General features: G+C 31.2%; 1 protein-coding gene and 1 long non-coding RNA gene across 2 annotated transcripts; both read left to right on the top strand.

Annotated features, from left to right (window-relative positions):
* The first annotated feature begins 6714 nt into the window (after window positions 1-6714).
* On the top strand, window positions 6715-8430 carry LOC112329096 (uncharacterized). The gene is made up of 3 exons (XR_002984570.2): window positions 6715-6963; window positions 7094-7371; window positions 7984-8430. It is a non-coding gene; the product is annotated as an uncharacterized LOC112329096 (long non-coding RNA).
* A 7150-nt stretch (window positions 8431-15580) lies between these two features.
* Window positions 15581-16480, top strand: LOC18103101 (pathogenesis-related genes transcriptional activator PTI5). The gene has a single exon (XM_024580907.2). It carries the CDS (start codon window positions 15703-15705, stop codon window positions 16252-16254), a length of 552 nt encoding a protein of 183 aa, XP_024436675.1. The 5' UTR covers window positions 15581-15702; the 3' UTR covers window positions 16255-16480.

Genomic DNA, 16480 nt, shown 5'->3' on the forward strand with positions numbered 1-16480 from the left:
TCTTTAAGTGCAAGGCCAGAGCTAAGATGTGGGTAACAAATTAAGTAGGTTTGGTGCTGGTTGTTGGTTAAGTGTTAGAGAAGGGAAGCAACAAATGATAACGACAAGGAAAGAATTGCTTGATTAACTAATGCAACAATGATGGAAATTAACAGCAAATAAAAAAGAGTTAGCCAAAAGAGGTCAAAAAGTTGTAACCTAAAAGTGTTTTATGGCTGTTGCCATCATTATTGGTGGTCTGTGCATATCTGAGCATAGAGCTTAGATCAGATTAGCTTGCCTGATCCCACTGATGTCTTCTGCTTAGGTCCAAAGTAGAAAAAACAGAGTTTAGGTTACCTGTCCAGTGTCTACTGTAATCTTTGTTATAAAGTCTATTAAACTGAAAACAACAATTGATGGGCCAAAACCTGTAATGGAATGGGAAGTCCAGACATAAAGGGCTCTGGAGTTTACTTTGTAGGCTACTACAGTACAGAAATAGCTGCTTCAAGATTTTTATTTTATTTTTATCCAATATGAATTCAGATGCTAATACATGAGCATGTGCGAAAGGAGTGTTATTAAGCAGAAGAGCTGCAAAATTAAGGTGTCTTCTTGAATTTCTTGATTAAAAAAAAATTAAAGACAAAGCATTTTCCAAGAAAAAGCTTTTTAAAGTATAAATTTAAACTGCTACAACTCAACTTTGTGCTGGAAACATTCAGTTATAGTTCTATTCGAATTATTAAACCATATATTTCAAATTCGTTATGGATTTTTGTATGCAATATTCAAAATTTTGGGACAATTTCAAAAGGAAACAACTTTATCTTTCAAATATCCGATCATTATGGTTTTTTGTATGCAATATTCATAATTTTTTGTATGCAATATTCATAATTCTTAGACAATTTCAAAGGTATTATGTTATCTCATTCGAGAAAGGCTTTGAAGGCCAACGTCCCAAGGTTAAACCTCACAACCACCGATGTAGCATGTGTTTAAATTTTTTTTATGTTTTTAGATTGTTTTGATGTGCTGATAACAAAAATAATTTTTAAAAAATAAAAAAAATTTATTTTCATGCATTTCTAAATAAAAAACATTTTGAACCGTCACCGTTACGACAATTTCAAATAGGCTCTTACCTTTCTTTGAAAATGGAAAGCTTCTTTTCATAATCATCCTGATATGCCTCTATTAACCATAAAACTCAATGCTTCAAGCATTCACTGTATTTCTTGCTTGAAAAAGTGGGCTAGGTGTTAATGACTAAAGGAAAATGCCATGACTTAATTCCATTGAGAAAGGTAGTATTACATTCATTCACAAAGGGCTAAAGCCAGTAGCAATTCCAGCAAGCATCGCTCAAAAACAGGGGACCTCAAACACCAAGCCTGTAATTCATTCCTGGTCCAGTTGGCCCAGCGAAGAACCACACACCGAAGACACAGTACTCCGAATAAAGTAGCTTACTAAAATGAAAAGCTAGATTTAGGTTTCCCTGTCGCCCCTGAATATGACGCATCCGGTAACGAAAAATAATGGAGTGCATTTTAATTTATAAGTAAAAACCCTTAAATATTAAGAAATTCTAAAAGTACTTAATTTTATATTATATTGTCTCCCATTTTATATAGAAAAAACTAGAAACACTAAATAAGAAAAATCAAATAGAAAAAAAAAAACTAAAATCAAATAAAATCAAATTAACTAAGAAGAATATTTATTTTTCAAAAATAGCTCATGCATTCATCCTCCTGGGTTTGAAGAAACTTGTCCTCGAGTTCAGACATCGGTCAAAAACAATCCTCTACTTTGAACATTCTTTTGTGTAACACCTTCGCTCGAGCCACCTCGTCATTGGTTATACTAACATGATTTTGCAATAACAATATTTGACGCATATAAAAACAACACACTAGTTCTTGGATATTTCTTTTTCGAGAGAGAACTTTCTCATTTCTACCTTTATAAGTATGTTTTGTTCTACAAACTCTTTCATTCATGATTATTCAATTAAACACAACAATTAACAATAAGGAATCATTGTGCTTTGATATATGTCATCTACCACCTCTAACCATGGTGATATGAATACATACAACAACAATCATCAAGAATCATTGGGCTTTGATATCAAGTAATCAAGTCAAGAACGAAACATAATGAGGTTCTTATAATTCAAAACCCTCAAAGACCAAAAACACTGCCCACGGGGAGACTCCTCAACAACTACCTTACAATTTCTCACATATATTTTCGAAAATCCTTCACTTGATTTTTTATTTAAAATAGATCACTATTTAAATAACTAACTTTAGCATAATCATGTTTATAAGACTTTTTATCAAATAATCCCATGATAATTACTTTGGCCAACCTTTATACAGCTAACTAAGGACAATTCATAACCTTGTTCTTGATCTCATGACAACTAAGTAAAAATCCATAACTCTAGTTTCGATCTCTCGATGACTAAGTAAAATTCATACCCTTAACCCCAATCTCCCAATAACTAGGTAAAGTTTTCATTCCAATCGTTAAATATTTATTTTTTTAATTCAACCTTATCACATATCATTTTATCTCACCTTAATCTCTCTCAAGTCTTATTTTAAAATTTTTATCCCTTAACAATCACTCTTATGATAACCTAAAACCCTTATTTTAGAAGAAACAAGAAAATGAGAAGAAGAAAGCTTCATTTTCCCTCCCATAACAGCCAACCAACTAGAAATTTATAGTTTTTCTACGAGGCAAAGCTTTCTTGGTTATTTTTAATAAACCTCTCAGCTACTAGTACAACTTACACCTTAATTTCACTAATTTTATCTATATTCTCTCATAGTATATCAATAAAATTTCTCCCCCAAAAAACATATATATATTTATTTTATTTTATTTTTTCTTTCATCAGGATGTACCATTTTTTGATAAAAATTCATACATTATTTAACTAAAGGGTTTACCATCATTGTGTTTAATTAATTAATACCTATTTAAATTCCTTGAATATTTTTCATATTTTTTTATGAAATTTTAGTCCGGGGATTTATGGAGGAAGCCTATCTGATAGTGTGTTTGCATGTGAGCTTCTAAAAGGAATCGGGAGAAAATCCCTAAATTAGGAAGTGACAGTTAACGACAATGTTAGGGAGTCCGAAGATGTTGTTGGGGGACTTTGAAAAAGTCATATTATTTGTTTAATAGCCTCCTTATCCTAGAAATGACTTAATCGAAGATAGGATCCAGTATCTAGAAGAACAATTTATATTGGGTGGTATTTGGTATGCCTCCTACAACCCTTGAAATTTTAAAGGACAGAGTGTCTTCCATGTCAGCTCATACTCATAACCGCATCAAGTCTCAAATATGAGCAGCCTCTAGTAGATGGAATTTGTAACCCTGGTATAAGGAATGGCTCAGAGGGCTGGGCTCAGAGGTTCTTGTCTTGAACCTGTCAACTGTTGGTGGACAACGGAAGCTACTTTTATACTGAGAACGGGTCATCACGTACCAGTCAATAAATGGACTAGGAATGATCTCCTCAGGGACCTTCCACACAGACATTGAACAATCGACTCAAAAATAGTACAAACAAGGGGAGTCTAATTGTTAAATTAAGTTGTGAGATCTTTTGGACAGCTATGGAGATGTTGGACAAGGAGTACAACAAAATTTCTTTTGATTACAACAAAATGTTTTTTTAATTGAATCTTTGAATTGAATCAATGGAATAACAATATTCAATCATGGAAAAAAGAATAAATTAAAAAAAAATATTCAGCCAATCCTAAGTGTTATATATTCCCTGAAAATCCAGTGGTAAAAAAAAATTCGTTTCAAAATAAATTATCCCGTGGCCATTTGTGCTCATGTTATCATGTAATAAAAGATCAAAACTGGAACATATAAAGAAAAATGAAATGATAAAGAGGAAGAAACTGGGCTTTAACCAGAACAATGACAACACGTCTCATAATCCCACCATAACTACACCACTTTGGCATAAGATATGACGAAAATTATTCACTTTATACAGATTACTTAAACCACATTTAAGATTTCTTAACATTAAGCACTAATTAATCACTTAATTATTATGACCATCACTCTTTCATGTGGAACTAAAAATTCTCATCCAATGATCTTAACGTGTAACCCGTCAAATTAATTGATTTGGTTCATTTGAAATAATTTAATATATTTTTTGTATGTTAATCTCAAAGTTTAAATTCAAAAAAAAAAAAGAGAGGCAAAAATCTTTGAATCAACCCTTTATAGTTAATAATATATAATGGCTTTAAAGCAAATTAGGAATCTTAAACTAACTAATATTTTAACACCAGACTTAAAATTGGACTAGAAATCCCACATGGATTAGGATTTGGACACCAACAAGGCTAATAGAAGTAATTTGAACCGCCACAAGGAAACCTTGTGCTAAAACATTGGTTTTACTTTAAACTTGAACTCCAAACCCTCTTAAAGAAAAATCTAAGAAAACAAAATTTGACTTACAAGACTTTATCGGCATAAAATCGCTCTTCATCGAATTCCTGTAATCTTCCTGAAGATTAATGGAGTCTTACTTCTCAATTTTGTTGTAATTCACATGCGATTAACATTAGGGCTCCTGTATATCCTTCTTCTAGCTAGCTCTTTACCATGTATTATACTCTATCTATCAATCTCAAATAGGGGTTTTTGAATTGCGGTTTGCTGCGGTTTTTCTTTTCTTTTCTTTTCTTTTTTCCAAAAATATCTGCTCAACAATGTCCGCTGGAGGCATTATCGAAGGCAACAGTAGTAATAGTGCAAGCAAGTGTGCATCATGCAGGCATCAAAGAAGACGTTGCCCCAATGATTGTATTTTCCGTCCATACTTCCCATTAAGGAAACAGGAAGAATTTGAATCTGCTAGAAGGGTTTTTGGGGTAAGCAACATGGAAAGGATGTTAAGAAGCCTTGAAGTTCAAGACAGAGCAAAGGCAGTTGAGTCCATGATATGGGAAGCATCATGTTGGAGCAAAGACAGCATTAATGGGCCTCTTGGGTGTCTGAAGAAACTAATTGATTCAGAAAGACAGGCAAAACAGGAGAATCAGCAGCTGCGAAAACAGTTATACAACTTAAGTCAGTCTGGTAGGAGTACACTTACAGAGGAGAAACAGCAAAACCAAACAAACGAACAGATGTTAAGCATGGAAGGATCAACGAATGATAAGGTTTATGCTATACCTAACAGTGGCATTGCCACAAATTATTATTTTGATAGCGAAGAAGGCATGGAATTGCACTCGCAGGGGAACAGCTATACACGGTGTGGTTCGGTTAATCCTCAAGAGATACAGGGAGGAAGATTTTTACACACAAGGCTTCAATCTAGTCCTTTTCCAAACTATGAGATCAATGGAATTACGCGTGTAAGAAATATTAGCAATCATGATAATGTGGCCCAAGCACCTTCTACTCCCAGCCCAACTGTACAGATGCAACAAAGAAGAAATCAAGAAAGCCGGCATCAAGCAGCTAATCCTTCTTTTCCAATTAATCCTCAAGAGATTGATCAAGGAAGAACTATAGTGTCATTGTCGCAAGTAAATCCTTTCCCATACCTATACGGGAACGAAACTTATGTAGGGTATATTGGCCTGGATGATCATATTGGCCAAGTACCTTCTGTTCGCAGCCCAATTGCACAAGCACATCAAATAAGAAAGCAGCTTGATGAAGTTAGCAGTCAAGCAGCTTTCTTTAATACTCCACTGGCTAATCATCATCAAGAGAGTGTCCCATCAGCTTATAATCATCAATGGAGAGGTTTCCATGTACATGGCCAAGCAGTGGTTAACTCTACTATTGTTCATGCACAACAAATGTTAGGCGAGGGAGTGGATTTTCATAGATCAGCGAATGTTGCACCAGAACCAAGTAGGGCCAGAGGGACAAATGTTCTTCAGGCACCTTATCATGTTGATAATCAAAATAATGTAAAATGATCTTCGAGATCAGGCTTCTTAGAGGATATTTTTAATTTTCAACAACTACAAAGCCCAACCCAAAGCCCTAAGGTACATAAATGATAAAACAATGACCTTTTTTCCTATTTAATTGCTTATAAAATATTCTACACGATTTTTTGATATAGTCCTATAAATTAGTGTGTGTGTGTGTGTATTAAGAACATTACAAGCATGCTTTGAAATTCTTTTACTTTGCATCTCCGAGCAGTTTCTGTCGATCTAAAAACAAATACTAGTAGAAATTTTTATTCTTTAGCTTATCAAAAAGAACAAAAAATCGTTTGCTTTCTTTTGCATGGCCTATCAAATTGGGTTTAGCCTATAGAATACAACAATACAGACCCAAAGAGAGTCCATAACAAGTTAAATCCGCATATGGCGTATTAAAATTCCGAGTCCTAAACACTAATAGAATCCCTGCGTCCTTTTTTTATTTTTATTTTTATTTTTTATTTTCTTTCCACATATCCAACATTTTTGCCCCATGAGTAGACCATTCAACCTTGCTGTCGGTAGTTAATTAGGCAATAAAGGAATTAGTGTTAGTGGTTCGTAACTAGTCATCGGGTTTGAATGGAAAATCTTGAAAATTAATTTAAAATTGGGCTTTTAATGATCTAATGGAAGATTAAGATCATACACAATTAATCACATGCCAAAGTCATTAGTTTGAAAATAAAATTAATCACATGCCAAAGTCATTAGTTTGAAAATAAAATCAACTGGGGGATTAATGGATTTTCCTTTCTGTGGTCGTATGTAGGTCCAAAACGTAATTGGAAAATGAAGAGCGAGCCCGACGGGCGACCATGCCTCAAAAACCAAACAATAATTAGTTCTCTCATTTGCAATGTTAGCTCCCAACCTTCATTTGTTGTAGAATTCTTCAATATCATCTTTGATTTGTTATTATCAATTTCTTGGATCACTTCGAAATGAAAAGGAGATTATGGTTAGTGTTTCCTTCTCCCTGAACCCAATGAGTTAGCATATTCCTTTCCTTTCTTCAACATGTGTGTGTGTGTGTGTGTGTGTCTATATTTTTATTCTTTTTTACAGAGGTTTATTTGCCAAATCGACAGAAACACAAGGGCTAGTTTGAAGGGTGTTTCCAAAACTCAATCGAACGTGTGAAAAATGAACACCCGCCGACGAGGCTTCAATACATGCCATTAAAAGCCTTAGTGGGATCAAAACGTGCTGTGGGGTAGCAAGCAAGAGGCAAGAGGCAAGCAAGAGGCAAGGGATCGAGTTGAACCTCCCAAAATCAGCCTCCACTAAAGATGGATTACCCCTCAAAATTCACCCAAAGGAGGATGGGTGAATTGGTGAGTGAAGGCTGGATAGGAATACAAATAATGTTAGCTTTTAAAATCTTGAATTCTTTTCCAATTTATTTTGTTTTTCGTTTTGTGAAATAAGAAAAAGAAAAGAATTGCAGGTGAGATGAGAAGAATTAAGTAGGAAACAAGGTATTTCTGGAATGAAAGCTACTTAACGAAGGATGGTTAATAACTTGATGCTAGTCATGGGGTCGTCCGATTATTTTTCATACTACAAGTACCAATTAACCAACTTAAATTAAGTACAGGGACTAAGTTATCATTAACTTTTAATAATTCTCATCTTACCTTTGTCTCTTGTTTTGGCATTTTATTGTATTGTAGAAATAAACAGTAAAATACCAAGGCTTTTTTCGTTTTAATCCTTAAATATTTTAAGAATTTTTTTTTTCTATTTTATCTTCCAACATTGGGTTTATTAGGTACTGTAATTCATAATTTATCTTGATTTATTTTCTATGTAAATATCTTAATCTCATAACTCAGGTCGCTAGTTTTGCGGGTTAGCATGTTGACTCTGGTTATTTTTTTGTCATCTTTTAAATTATTATTTTTCTTAACTTCAACCTTCAACATTGGGTTGATTGGGAATTGTGTCTTATAATTATTATTTTATTTGTTTTTTATAGGATTATTATGGTCTCATAACTTGGATCGCGAGTTTTGCGAGTTAGCCAGGGTAACTCGGGTTTTTTTGTCCTTTTTATTTGAATATATGTGTTTTTCTTTAATTTCATCCTTTTAACATTTAGTTGGTTGAAATTGAAATTTATAATTTTTTTTACTTGCTTTCTATGGAGTTATCTCAGTATCCTGATCCAGGTTTGGCAAGTGAACCTGAGTTGGCTCGAGTTGTTTTTTGTCTTTTTAATTTTTTTTCAATTTTATCCTTCAACATTAGGTGGATTAGAAATTATGCTTCACAATTTATTTCGGTTTGTGTTTTATGAGGTTATCTCGGTCTTATGACCTGGATCGTATATTTGGTTGTACTTAGGTTGACTCGGGTGATTTTTCGTGTTCTTTTTTTAATTTCATTCTTTAATATTGAATTGATTAAGAATTGAGTTTCATAATTTGTTTTAATTTACTTTATATGGAGTTATTTTAGTTTCATGATTTAGGTTTGACAGGTTAATCCGAGTTGGCTCAGTTTATTTTTTTAGTTAAATGTGTTTTCATTTTCATCCTTTAACATTAGATTGATTGAAAATTAAGATTAATAAAAAATTTTCATTTACTTTTTATAGAGTTATTAGGATCTTATAACTTAGATAACGGATTTGACAAGTTAACCCAAATTAATATAAGTTAATCTAATATATTATGGTTTTAATATTTTAAAAAATATAGTGTTTTGAATTTTTGTTAGTCAAACTATTTTTTTTTTATTAATCACTCAAATTGTTTTTTGATTGTTAATTTAACCTAGTCATACAAAACCAATTTTTATATTATTTTAAAAATAATTATTGAAAAACACACTAACAACATTTTTTTTTTTAATGTTCAAAGAAATATTAATCAGACCTAAAGCAAAATATAGGCACTGATGTTCTTGTACCTACTGGTGGATAGAATCGTAGTTAGGTCAGATGCTTCTTTTATTCTAACCACGTGAACGTGTTTGGTCTTTGATTAAAGCCCTCTTTTCTTTCGTCAAATAATTGTCTTCTGTTTCTTCCATGAATTATCTTTAATTTTTTTTTAATTTTTTTTCTTGTCTTAAAATCCACGTGAGTCATCCATGGGACCCGGCAACCATAGTATTTACGATTGCGATGAGCTCATAAGGATTGTCAAAGTCAACATCTAGAAGGGTCCCTCGTGATCACTTTCACTGGTCATCCTGATGATGTCACCGATGATGCAACCACTGGAATCTAAGATTAAAATAGGCGATTACGATTTACAAGCCAGCTAAGAGGACCATCATTCATGAAATACTTTCTTTTTAGCTTTTAGCACAGTAAAAAATAATATATTTTTTTAAAATAATATAATCGGATAAGTTACAAGTCTCGTACGGACTTGTGAGTCTCATCCTAAGCATGCGACTCCAAAAAAATTAAAACCTCAGCCTCATTTCTTTTCATATTTCTATTCATATTTTTCATTGTACATCTCTCTTGTTGTGACCTACCGTGCTCCATTATTATCTCCCTCTCCTTTCACTGCGAAACGCCCAGCTATGAAGCATGACACCATCTCTCTCTCTCTCCCTCTCTCTCTCTCTCTCTCTCTCTCTACACCAAAAAAAACCTACTCTCTCTCCTCTCACCAACATCTCTCTATTGAATTTTGGTGGTCACGGCCACCACCCATATTCAACATTGACATGTATTTCACACTTTTCATTTATCAACTTCAACCGTAAGATTAAAAATTATAACTATTATTGTGAAACTTGATAAAAACTAATGACCAAAATTAATATTATTGGAAAAAAAAAGATCCTTTTGTACTGTTTTACTGTTGAAGAGGTACGCATGTCTTTCTACACTTTGGTCCCTAATGTTTAAAAACTTTCATTTCAATCATAAACTTCATTTCTTTTATATTTAGATCTTTGACAATTAGAAGATGAAAAAGAAAGTTGTTGGGAAGAGAAAGGAAAGAAAAACATCTTGGTCGGTCATATTTCAAAAATTAAGAAGAAAAACATTATTTACTTGTTTGAGTCTTGATGAATAGTATCAATGAGTTCGTCTTGATGAATGAAGTTCAATAAAGGGGGTTTGAGTCTCTAATAATTCAAGAAAAAGTAGATTAGAGTTTGAAAATTTTGATTTGTTTTAATTTTTAATTTATAGACTAACTAAAGTTTGTTTTCCCTTGAAAATTGGGTTATTTAGGTTCTAAAATTTTGTTGGAAATGATTAATGAAAAAAATTTTGTCACTAATTTTTTTGCTATTCAACAATTTTCAGGTAGTGTCTTAAATAAGATTATGCTAATTTTCAGATAGGGTCATAAATAAGTCGTCTTATGCTGATTGATGATATTTATGTGATTTTCATGATTTAAGGATATTTATGGTTTCTTATTGGAAATTTTCTATTTATCCCTTTATATTTATTTGTATTCCATTCTAAATTATGGCATAATTGATGGAGAGAAAATGAAGAAATTCTAATCCAAAAATAAATAAAAACAATTTAGTGGTTTTGAAAATCATTATTAGCGAGGTTGATGACGCATCGAATAAGGTAGATGTACTAGGCTAGTTAACTAGGCCCGATGATTCTTGGTTATGATATTTTTTTTAAAAAAATTGTTTTTATTAATTTTTTAAATTAACTCATAAAACTTAAAAATAAAGTAAAAATAATAATTCTTTCGAGATGATATTAGTGAACTATAAAGTCTTGGGAGTGAATTTTATTGAACAATTATTGAACACCCGGACGGACTTGTGAGTCTCATCCTAAGCATGCGACTCCAAAAAAAATTAAAACCTCAGCCTCATTTCTTTTCCTTTTCTTTTCATATTTTTCATTGGACATCTCTCTTGTTGTGTCCTACCGTGCACCATTATTATCTCCCTTTCCCTTCACTGCGAAACGCCCATCTATGAAGCATGACACCATCTCTCTCTCTCTCTCTCTCCACACCAAAAAGAACCGACTCTCTCTCCTCTCACCAACATCTCTCTATTGAATTTTGGTGGTCACGGCCACCACCCATATTCAACATTAACATATATTTTACACTTTTCATTTATCAATTTCAACCATTGGATTAAAAATTATAACTGTTATCGTGAAATTTAATAATTATATATTTTATATTATAATTTAAATTTGATTTTTTTTTATTATCCAGATCGTATCACTTATACAAGAGTATTATAGCTAAGCTTATTCTTGATTTTGACGAGTTAAGGTGGTGTAAGCCTATCCACGAGCACTTTAGACTCATATATAAATGCTCTAAGCTCGTTCATGAGCTAAGATGATTTTAAGATATAGTTAGATTGTATATTTTAATTTTTTAAGAATTAAAAAAAATATTATATTAACTTTTATAGTGTTTAATTATACATTGTAAATTGTTATATATAATAAATTGTGATGTGTGTTGACTTTTTTTTTAATTGTGCTGGGAAGATGGATTGAGGCTTGTGTTTATGAATTGTGATGCATATGTTTTTTTTATATAGTAGGGAGTTGAGAGTTTAGAAAAATTTGCCCTCGTCATGTTTTTTGGAGAGTTGGATGTCTTGCATGCGACTTACGAGTTACAAATGAAGCTTATAACTCACCAAACTATGTTATTTTTCTAAATATTTTTTGAATTATGATATTTTATCAAATTTCCTTACTTTAATAATGTCTAAAAAATTCATTAAACATGTTACAATTCATGTATAGATATTATAATTATATATTATATTATAAAAACAAGTAAAATAAATTGAAGATTTACTATGCTGCCACTTTTGACATAGAGAGAATTGCATATTCATGTCACTGTCCATGTGTTTTTTTTAACCTTTACTTTTTTATATCATTAAACTTTTCTCTTTTTGTTATTTGTCCTCGTATATTATATTGAAACATTTTTATATATTGGAGTTTCTTTAGATTTACATTTACACACATTATGAAAAATTTATTTCTAAGTTGCATAAACATCATTAGTACAACATAAAGTTATAGGGCTTAGTTTAAACAAATAAATAAAAATGACCAAAATTAATATTATTGGAAAAAAAGAGATCCTTTTGTACTGTTTTACTGTTGAAGAGGTACACATGTCTTTTTACACTTTGGTCCCTAATGTTTGAAAACTTTCGTTTCAATAATCATAAATTTCATTTCTTTTATATTTAGATCTTTGGCAATTAGGAGATGAAAAAGAAAGTTGTTGGGAAGAGAAAGGAAAGAAAAACATCTTGGTCGGTCATATTTTAAAAATTAAGAAGAAAAACATTATTTATGTGTTTGAGTCTTGATGAATAGTATCAAGAGTTCATCTTGATGAATGAAGTTCAATAAAGGGGGTTTGAGTCTCAAATAATTCAAGAAAAAGTAGATTAGAGTTTGAAAAATTTGGTTTGTTTTAATTTTTAATTTATAGACTAACTAAAGTTTGTTTCCCCTTGAAAATTGGGTTATTTAGGTTTTAAAATTTTGTTGGAAATGACCAATGAAAAAATTTTTGTCACTAATTTTGTTATTATTCAACAATTTTCAGGTAGCGTTTTAAATAAGATTAAGCTAATTTTCAGATAGTGTCATAAATAAGTTTTATGCTGATTGATGATATTTATGTGATTTTCATGATTCAAGGATATTCATGGTTTGTTATTGGAAATTTTCTATTTATCCCTTTATATTTATTTGTATTCCATTCTAAATTATGGCATTATTGATGGAGAGAAAATGGAGAAATTCTAATCCAAAAATAAATAAAAAACAATTTAGTGGTTTTGAAAATCATTATTAGCAAGGTTGATGACGCATCGAATAAGGTAGATGTGCTAGGCTGGTCAACTAGGCTCGGTGATTCTTGGTTCTGATATTTTTTTTAAAAAAATTGTTTTTATTAATTTTTTAAATTAACTCATAAAACTTAAAAATAAAGAAAAAATAATAATTCTTTCGAGATGATATTAGTGAACTATAAAGTCTTAGGAGTGAATTTTATTGAACAATTATTGAACATTGAGAAAAAAAACTCCAATGATTTTCAATATATTTGAATTAATTATTAAAAGAATTAACTTAGTTTTTGACATATATATGATCAAAAGTTTTATTAAAAATTCATTGAGCTGTATAACTCTAGAGGTTAAAGTAGAATAAAGTAAAATAAATTTCATTCTGCTTAAAATTTTGAATCATTCCGGATTTTTCACTCAAATTCCAGCAAAATGTTGAGGGTTTCCTCCATTAATTTTGATTTGGACTTGAAATAATCATGCAATGATCCAAGACTCATATATATGACTTTGTGTGGAGAAGGCATAAAAAACAAGGAAACAATAGCATATCCAGTGTATAATAAAACAAGTGCTACGATGAATACGTAAATATATATATCATCATGACGCAAAAATAGAAATATAGGCCATAATATTAAATTAGGCATCTATTGCACCAGCCATGACAGACATTTGGTTAATAATATAATACTCATTGATAAAGGTGTCAATGACACAAATCTATGATCCTAGTGTTGGAAAATTTAAATTATTTAAATAACATGGTTAGTTGATATATTATTTTTCTTATAATTAGGTAGATTGAGGGGGGAAATGATATTTTTATAAGTAATAAATATTGATAAAACAAGTAGTAGACACCTGTGTCGCACATGTCTACACGTTGGTGTTGGTGTGCGACGTTTATTAATGCTTAAATGGTGGTTTCTAGGACTAGTATGCGGGTATGAACAGCACGTGCGGCGTTTAATTTCATCATCATTTAAGTTTTTTATATATTAAATTAGTATTTATTTTTTTATTTTTTTATTTTTTTATTTTTTTAATTGAATTTATTTTTTAATTTTATCACTCATTATTTAATTTAATTTTATTTGTATGTTAAATTTAGTTTTTATTCTTTTTATTTCTATTTGTTTTACTTTAGAAAAATTTTTGATTAAAATTTTTTTTTTCAATATAATCCTTTAGATTTAGTTTTTTTTTCTTTTTAATTTTAGCTCTCAACATTTGAATTGTAAGGATGTGGTTTGACTTAAAAAAATTTCAAGATAACATGTTTTTAAATATTGGAATGACAACATATTAGATCAATCCAAGTCGACTCACTAGTAAAAAAAATAAACTTATTAAATCCACATTGGTCATGGATCCAAGTAGATTTAATAATTTTTTTAAACCAGTTTTTATTTAATTACATGATAAAAAATAAGCGATAGTAGTTAAACAACCAAATTAAATTTACAAATTGATTACAATGGATTGTAAAAAACACTTGCTAATATTACAACAAATATTTCTTTTGTTTTATTCAAGAACAAAGTGAAAATGAAATGAAATTTGATAAAACAATATAAAAAATATATCAATTAACTTAATATTTTTGAAAACAATATATAATATATTTTATATTCATTAATTTTTAAGAAATTAATTTTAATTATTTGAAGAAAAATAAAAAAAATAGACCAAGCGCGAGGGCTTGCCAACCCAGGCCAACACTTGGGTTTTTTGTTGCTTTTTAAACAAGACAGATGACATGTCGTCTACAGAGGAGAGTGATATGTCATCTGTAGAGTTAGACAACATGTCATCTGCAAACCTATTTTTTAACATCTAGAGAGTACTGGAAAATCTAGCTGGGTATTTGTTTTTGTCCAAAAACTTAATTTTAATTTATTTTTATCTAAAGACACCTAGAGAAAACCATTATGAACTCAAAAAAAACTAATTCATCAACTTGAAAAAAAAAAAACAAATACAAAATGGATTAAAAACATAAAACTAGTTTGGGAAAAAAAATTTCTCTCTCTAACTAGATCTAAACTTTCCAGCAATATAAATACTTAAAAATATTTTAATAACATTTTTTTAACATATTGATATCAAATTTAACCATTATTTTCAATAAAATTCAACCAACCAATTTCTGTCTCATCATTCGTGTTCCTATGATTCTCTCTTTTTCTTTCAAACTCTCACAAGGTAAATAAAATTATATTATGTGCTTGAAAGGAAATTTGAAAAATCTAAAGGAAAACTTAACTTAAAAGGTGCTGACATTTTTTATTAAAAAAAGCTCATATTGTTTTTTCTTTAATTTTGACTTTATTCTTTTCTTTTTCAAATAATAAAATTAGATTCGTTTCCATAAAATTTAATGAACTTTTAGGCAATAATGTTGTACGAAGTCAATAATGACGTGCTACAATCGTATGTCACGACAAAAAGACGACATGAACACCATCCATTGGTATTCATGTGCCTTTTCACCTTGTAAAATAACAGGAGAAAGATACCTTCCAGGGGCAAATTCATCTATGCCACGTGCCTACAAGTTGAAGGTATGTTTGGTATGCAAGGTAATATTAAAATATATATATTTTTAATTTTCAATATTAGTACATTAAAAATATAAAAAAAAATTAAAAATAAATATTAATTTAATAATTTTTCAACCAAATATACTATTAAAACACTGTAAAAACCTATCCAAGTACTGTTCGGGTGGTTCCGTGAACTTTCCTGAATAATAAAAGTTCGGAAAACCCCACACAACCTATCGAAGTTTAAATACAAGTCTAGAGCCCCGTTTTGCACTCTTCAAGCTTCTTCCCGAAACCCCAAAATCCCACGAAATCAACTGCAGCCAAATCCCCTTCCGAGCAATAAGCAAACCATGGTATTAAGCTCCCAGATCCATGAGCTCCCCTTTAATGAGAATGACTCACAAGACATGGTCATATATCAGATGATCAACGAGGCCAGCGCCCCGAATAGCAGTACATATAATATACTTCCGAGAAGCCAAATCAACACTTCAGGCATGCTCCAACCAGCGAGGACAGTCATAGCAAAGAAGCATTACCGGGGCGTGAGGCGTCGGCCATGGGGGAAATATGCTGCAGAAATTCGTGACTCCAAAAGACACGGGGCTCGTATATGGCTAGGCACATTCGAAACGGCGGAGGCGGCTGCCCTGGCTTATGATAGGGCTGCTTTTAACATGCGTGGCTCTAAGGCCCTCCTGAATTTTCCAGCTGAAGTGGTGGCTGCTATATCAACTCAAAACTGTCAGCCAATTTTTAGCTCAACAAGGACGTCAAGTAAAAAAGCTATGGATTCATGCGGTAGCTCTAGCACAATAACTATTGCAACATCACAATCTGAATCAGAGAGCAGCACAAGTGGGGAGTCACGCCGTCAGGGGTCGGATATCCTCGAGAATTAATTACTCGCTTTTGCTTAATTTTGTTGAGATAGCGAGGGAAATCTCTACCTGGAACGTTTTGAATCGTTCTTCTTTCTTTCTTTCTTTTTTGTCTTGTTTTTTTTTTTTTTGTTTTTTATCGTTTTTTGGGTTTTGTATATAAGAAGATGTCAGTTTGTATGGTTTTAGAGTGCATCAAAGCACAAATATAATTGCATCTTTAGAGTGTTATTTCGTAATAAGAAAA

The sequence above is a fragment of the Populus trichocarpa genome, chromosome 11 (genome assembly GCF_000002775.5).
Source record: "Populus trichocarpa isolate Nisqually-1 chromosome 11, P.trichocarpa_v4.1, whole genome shotgun sequence".
Lineage (NCBI taxonomy): Eukaryota > Viridiplantae > Streptophyta > Magnoliopsida > Malpighiales > Salicaceae > Populus > Populus trichocarpa.

Excerpts from the sequence above, each read along its gene's own strand:
- LOC18103101 (XM_024580907.2), top strand. The coding sequence starts at position 15,703 with ATGGTATTAAGCTCCCAGATCCATGAGCTCCCCTTTAATGAGAATGAC.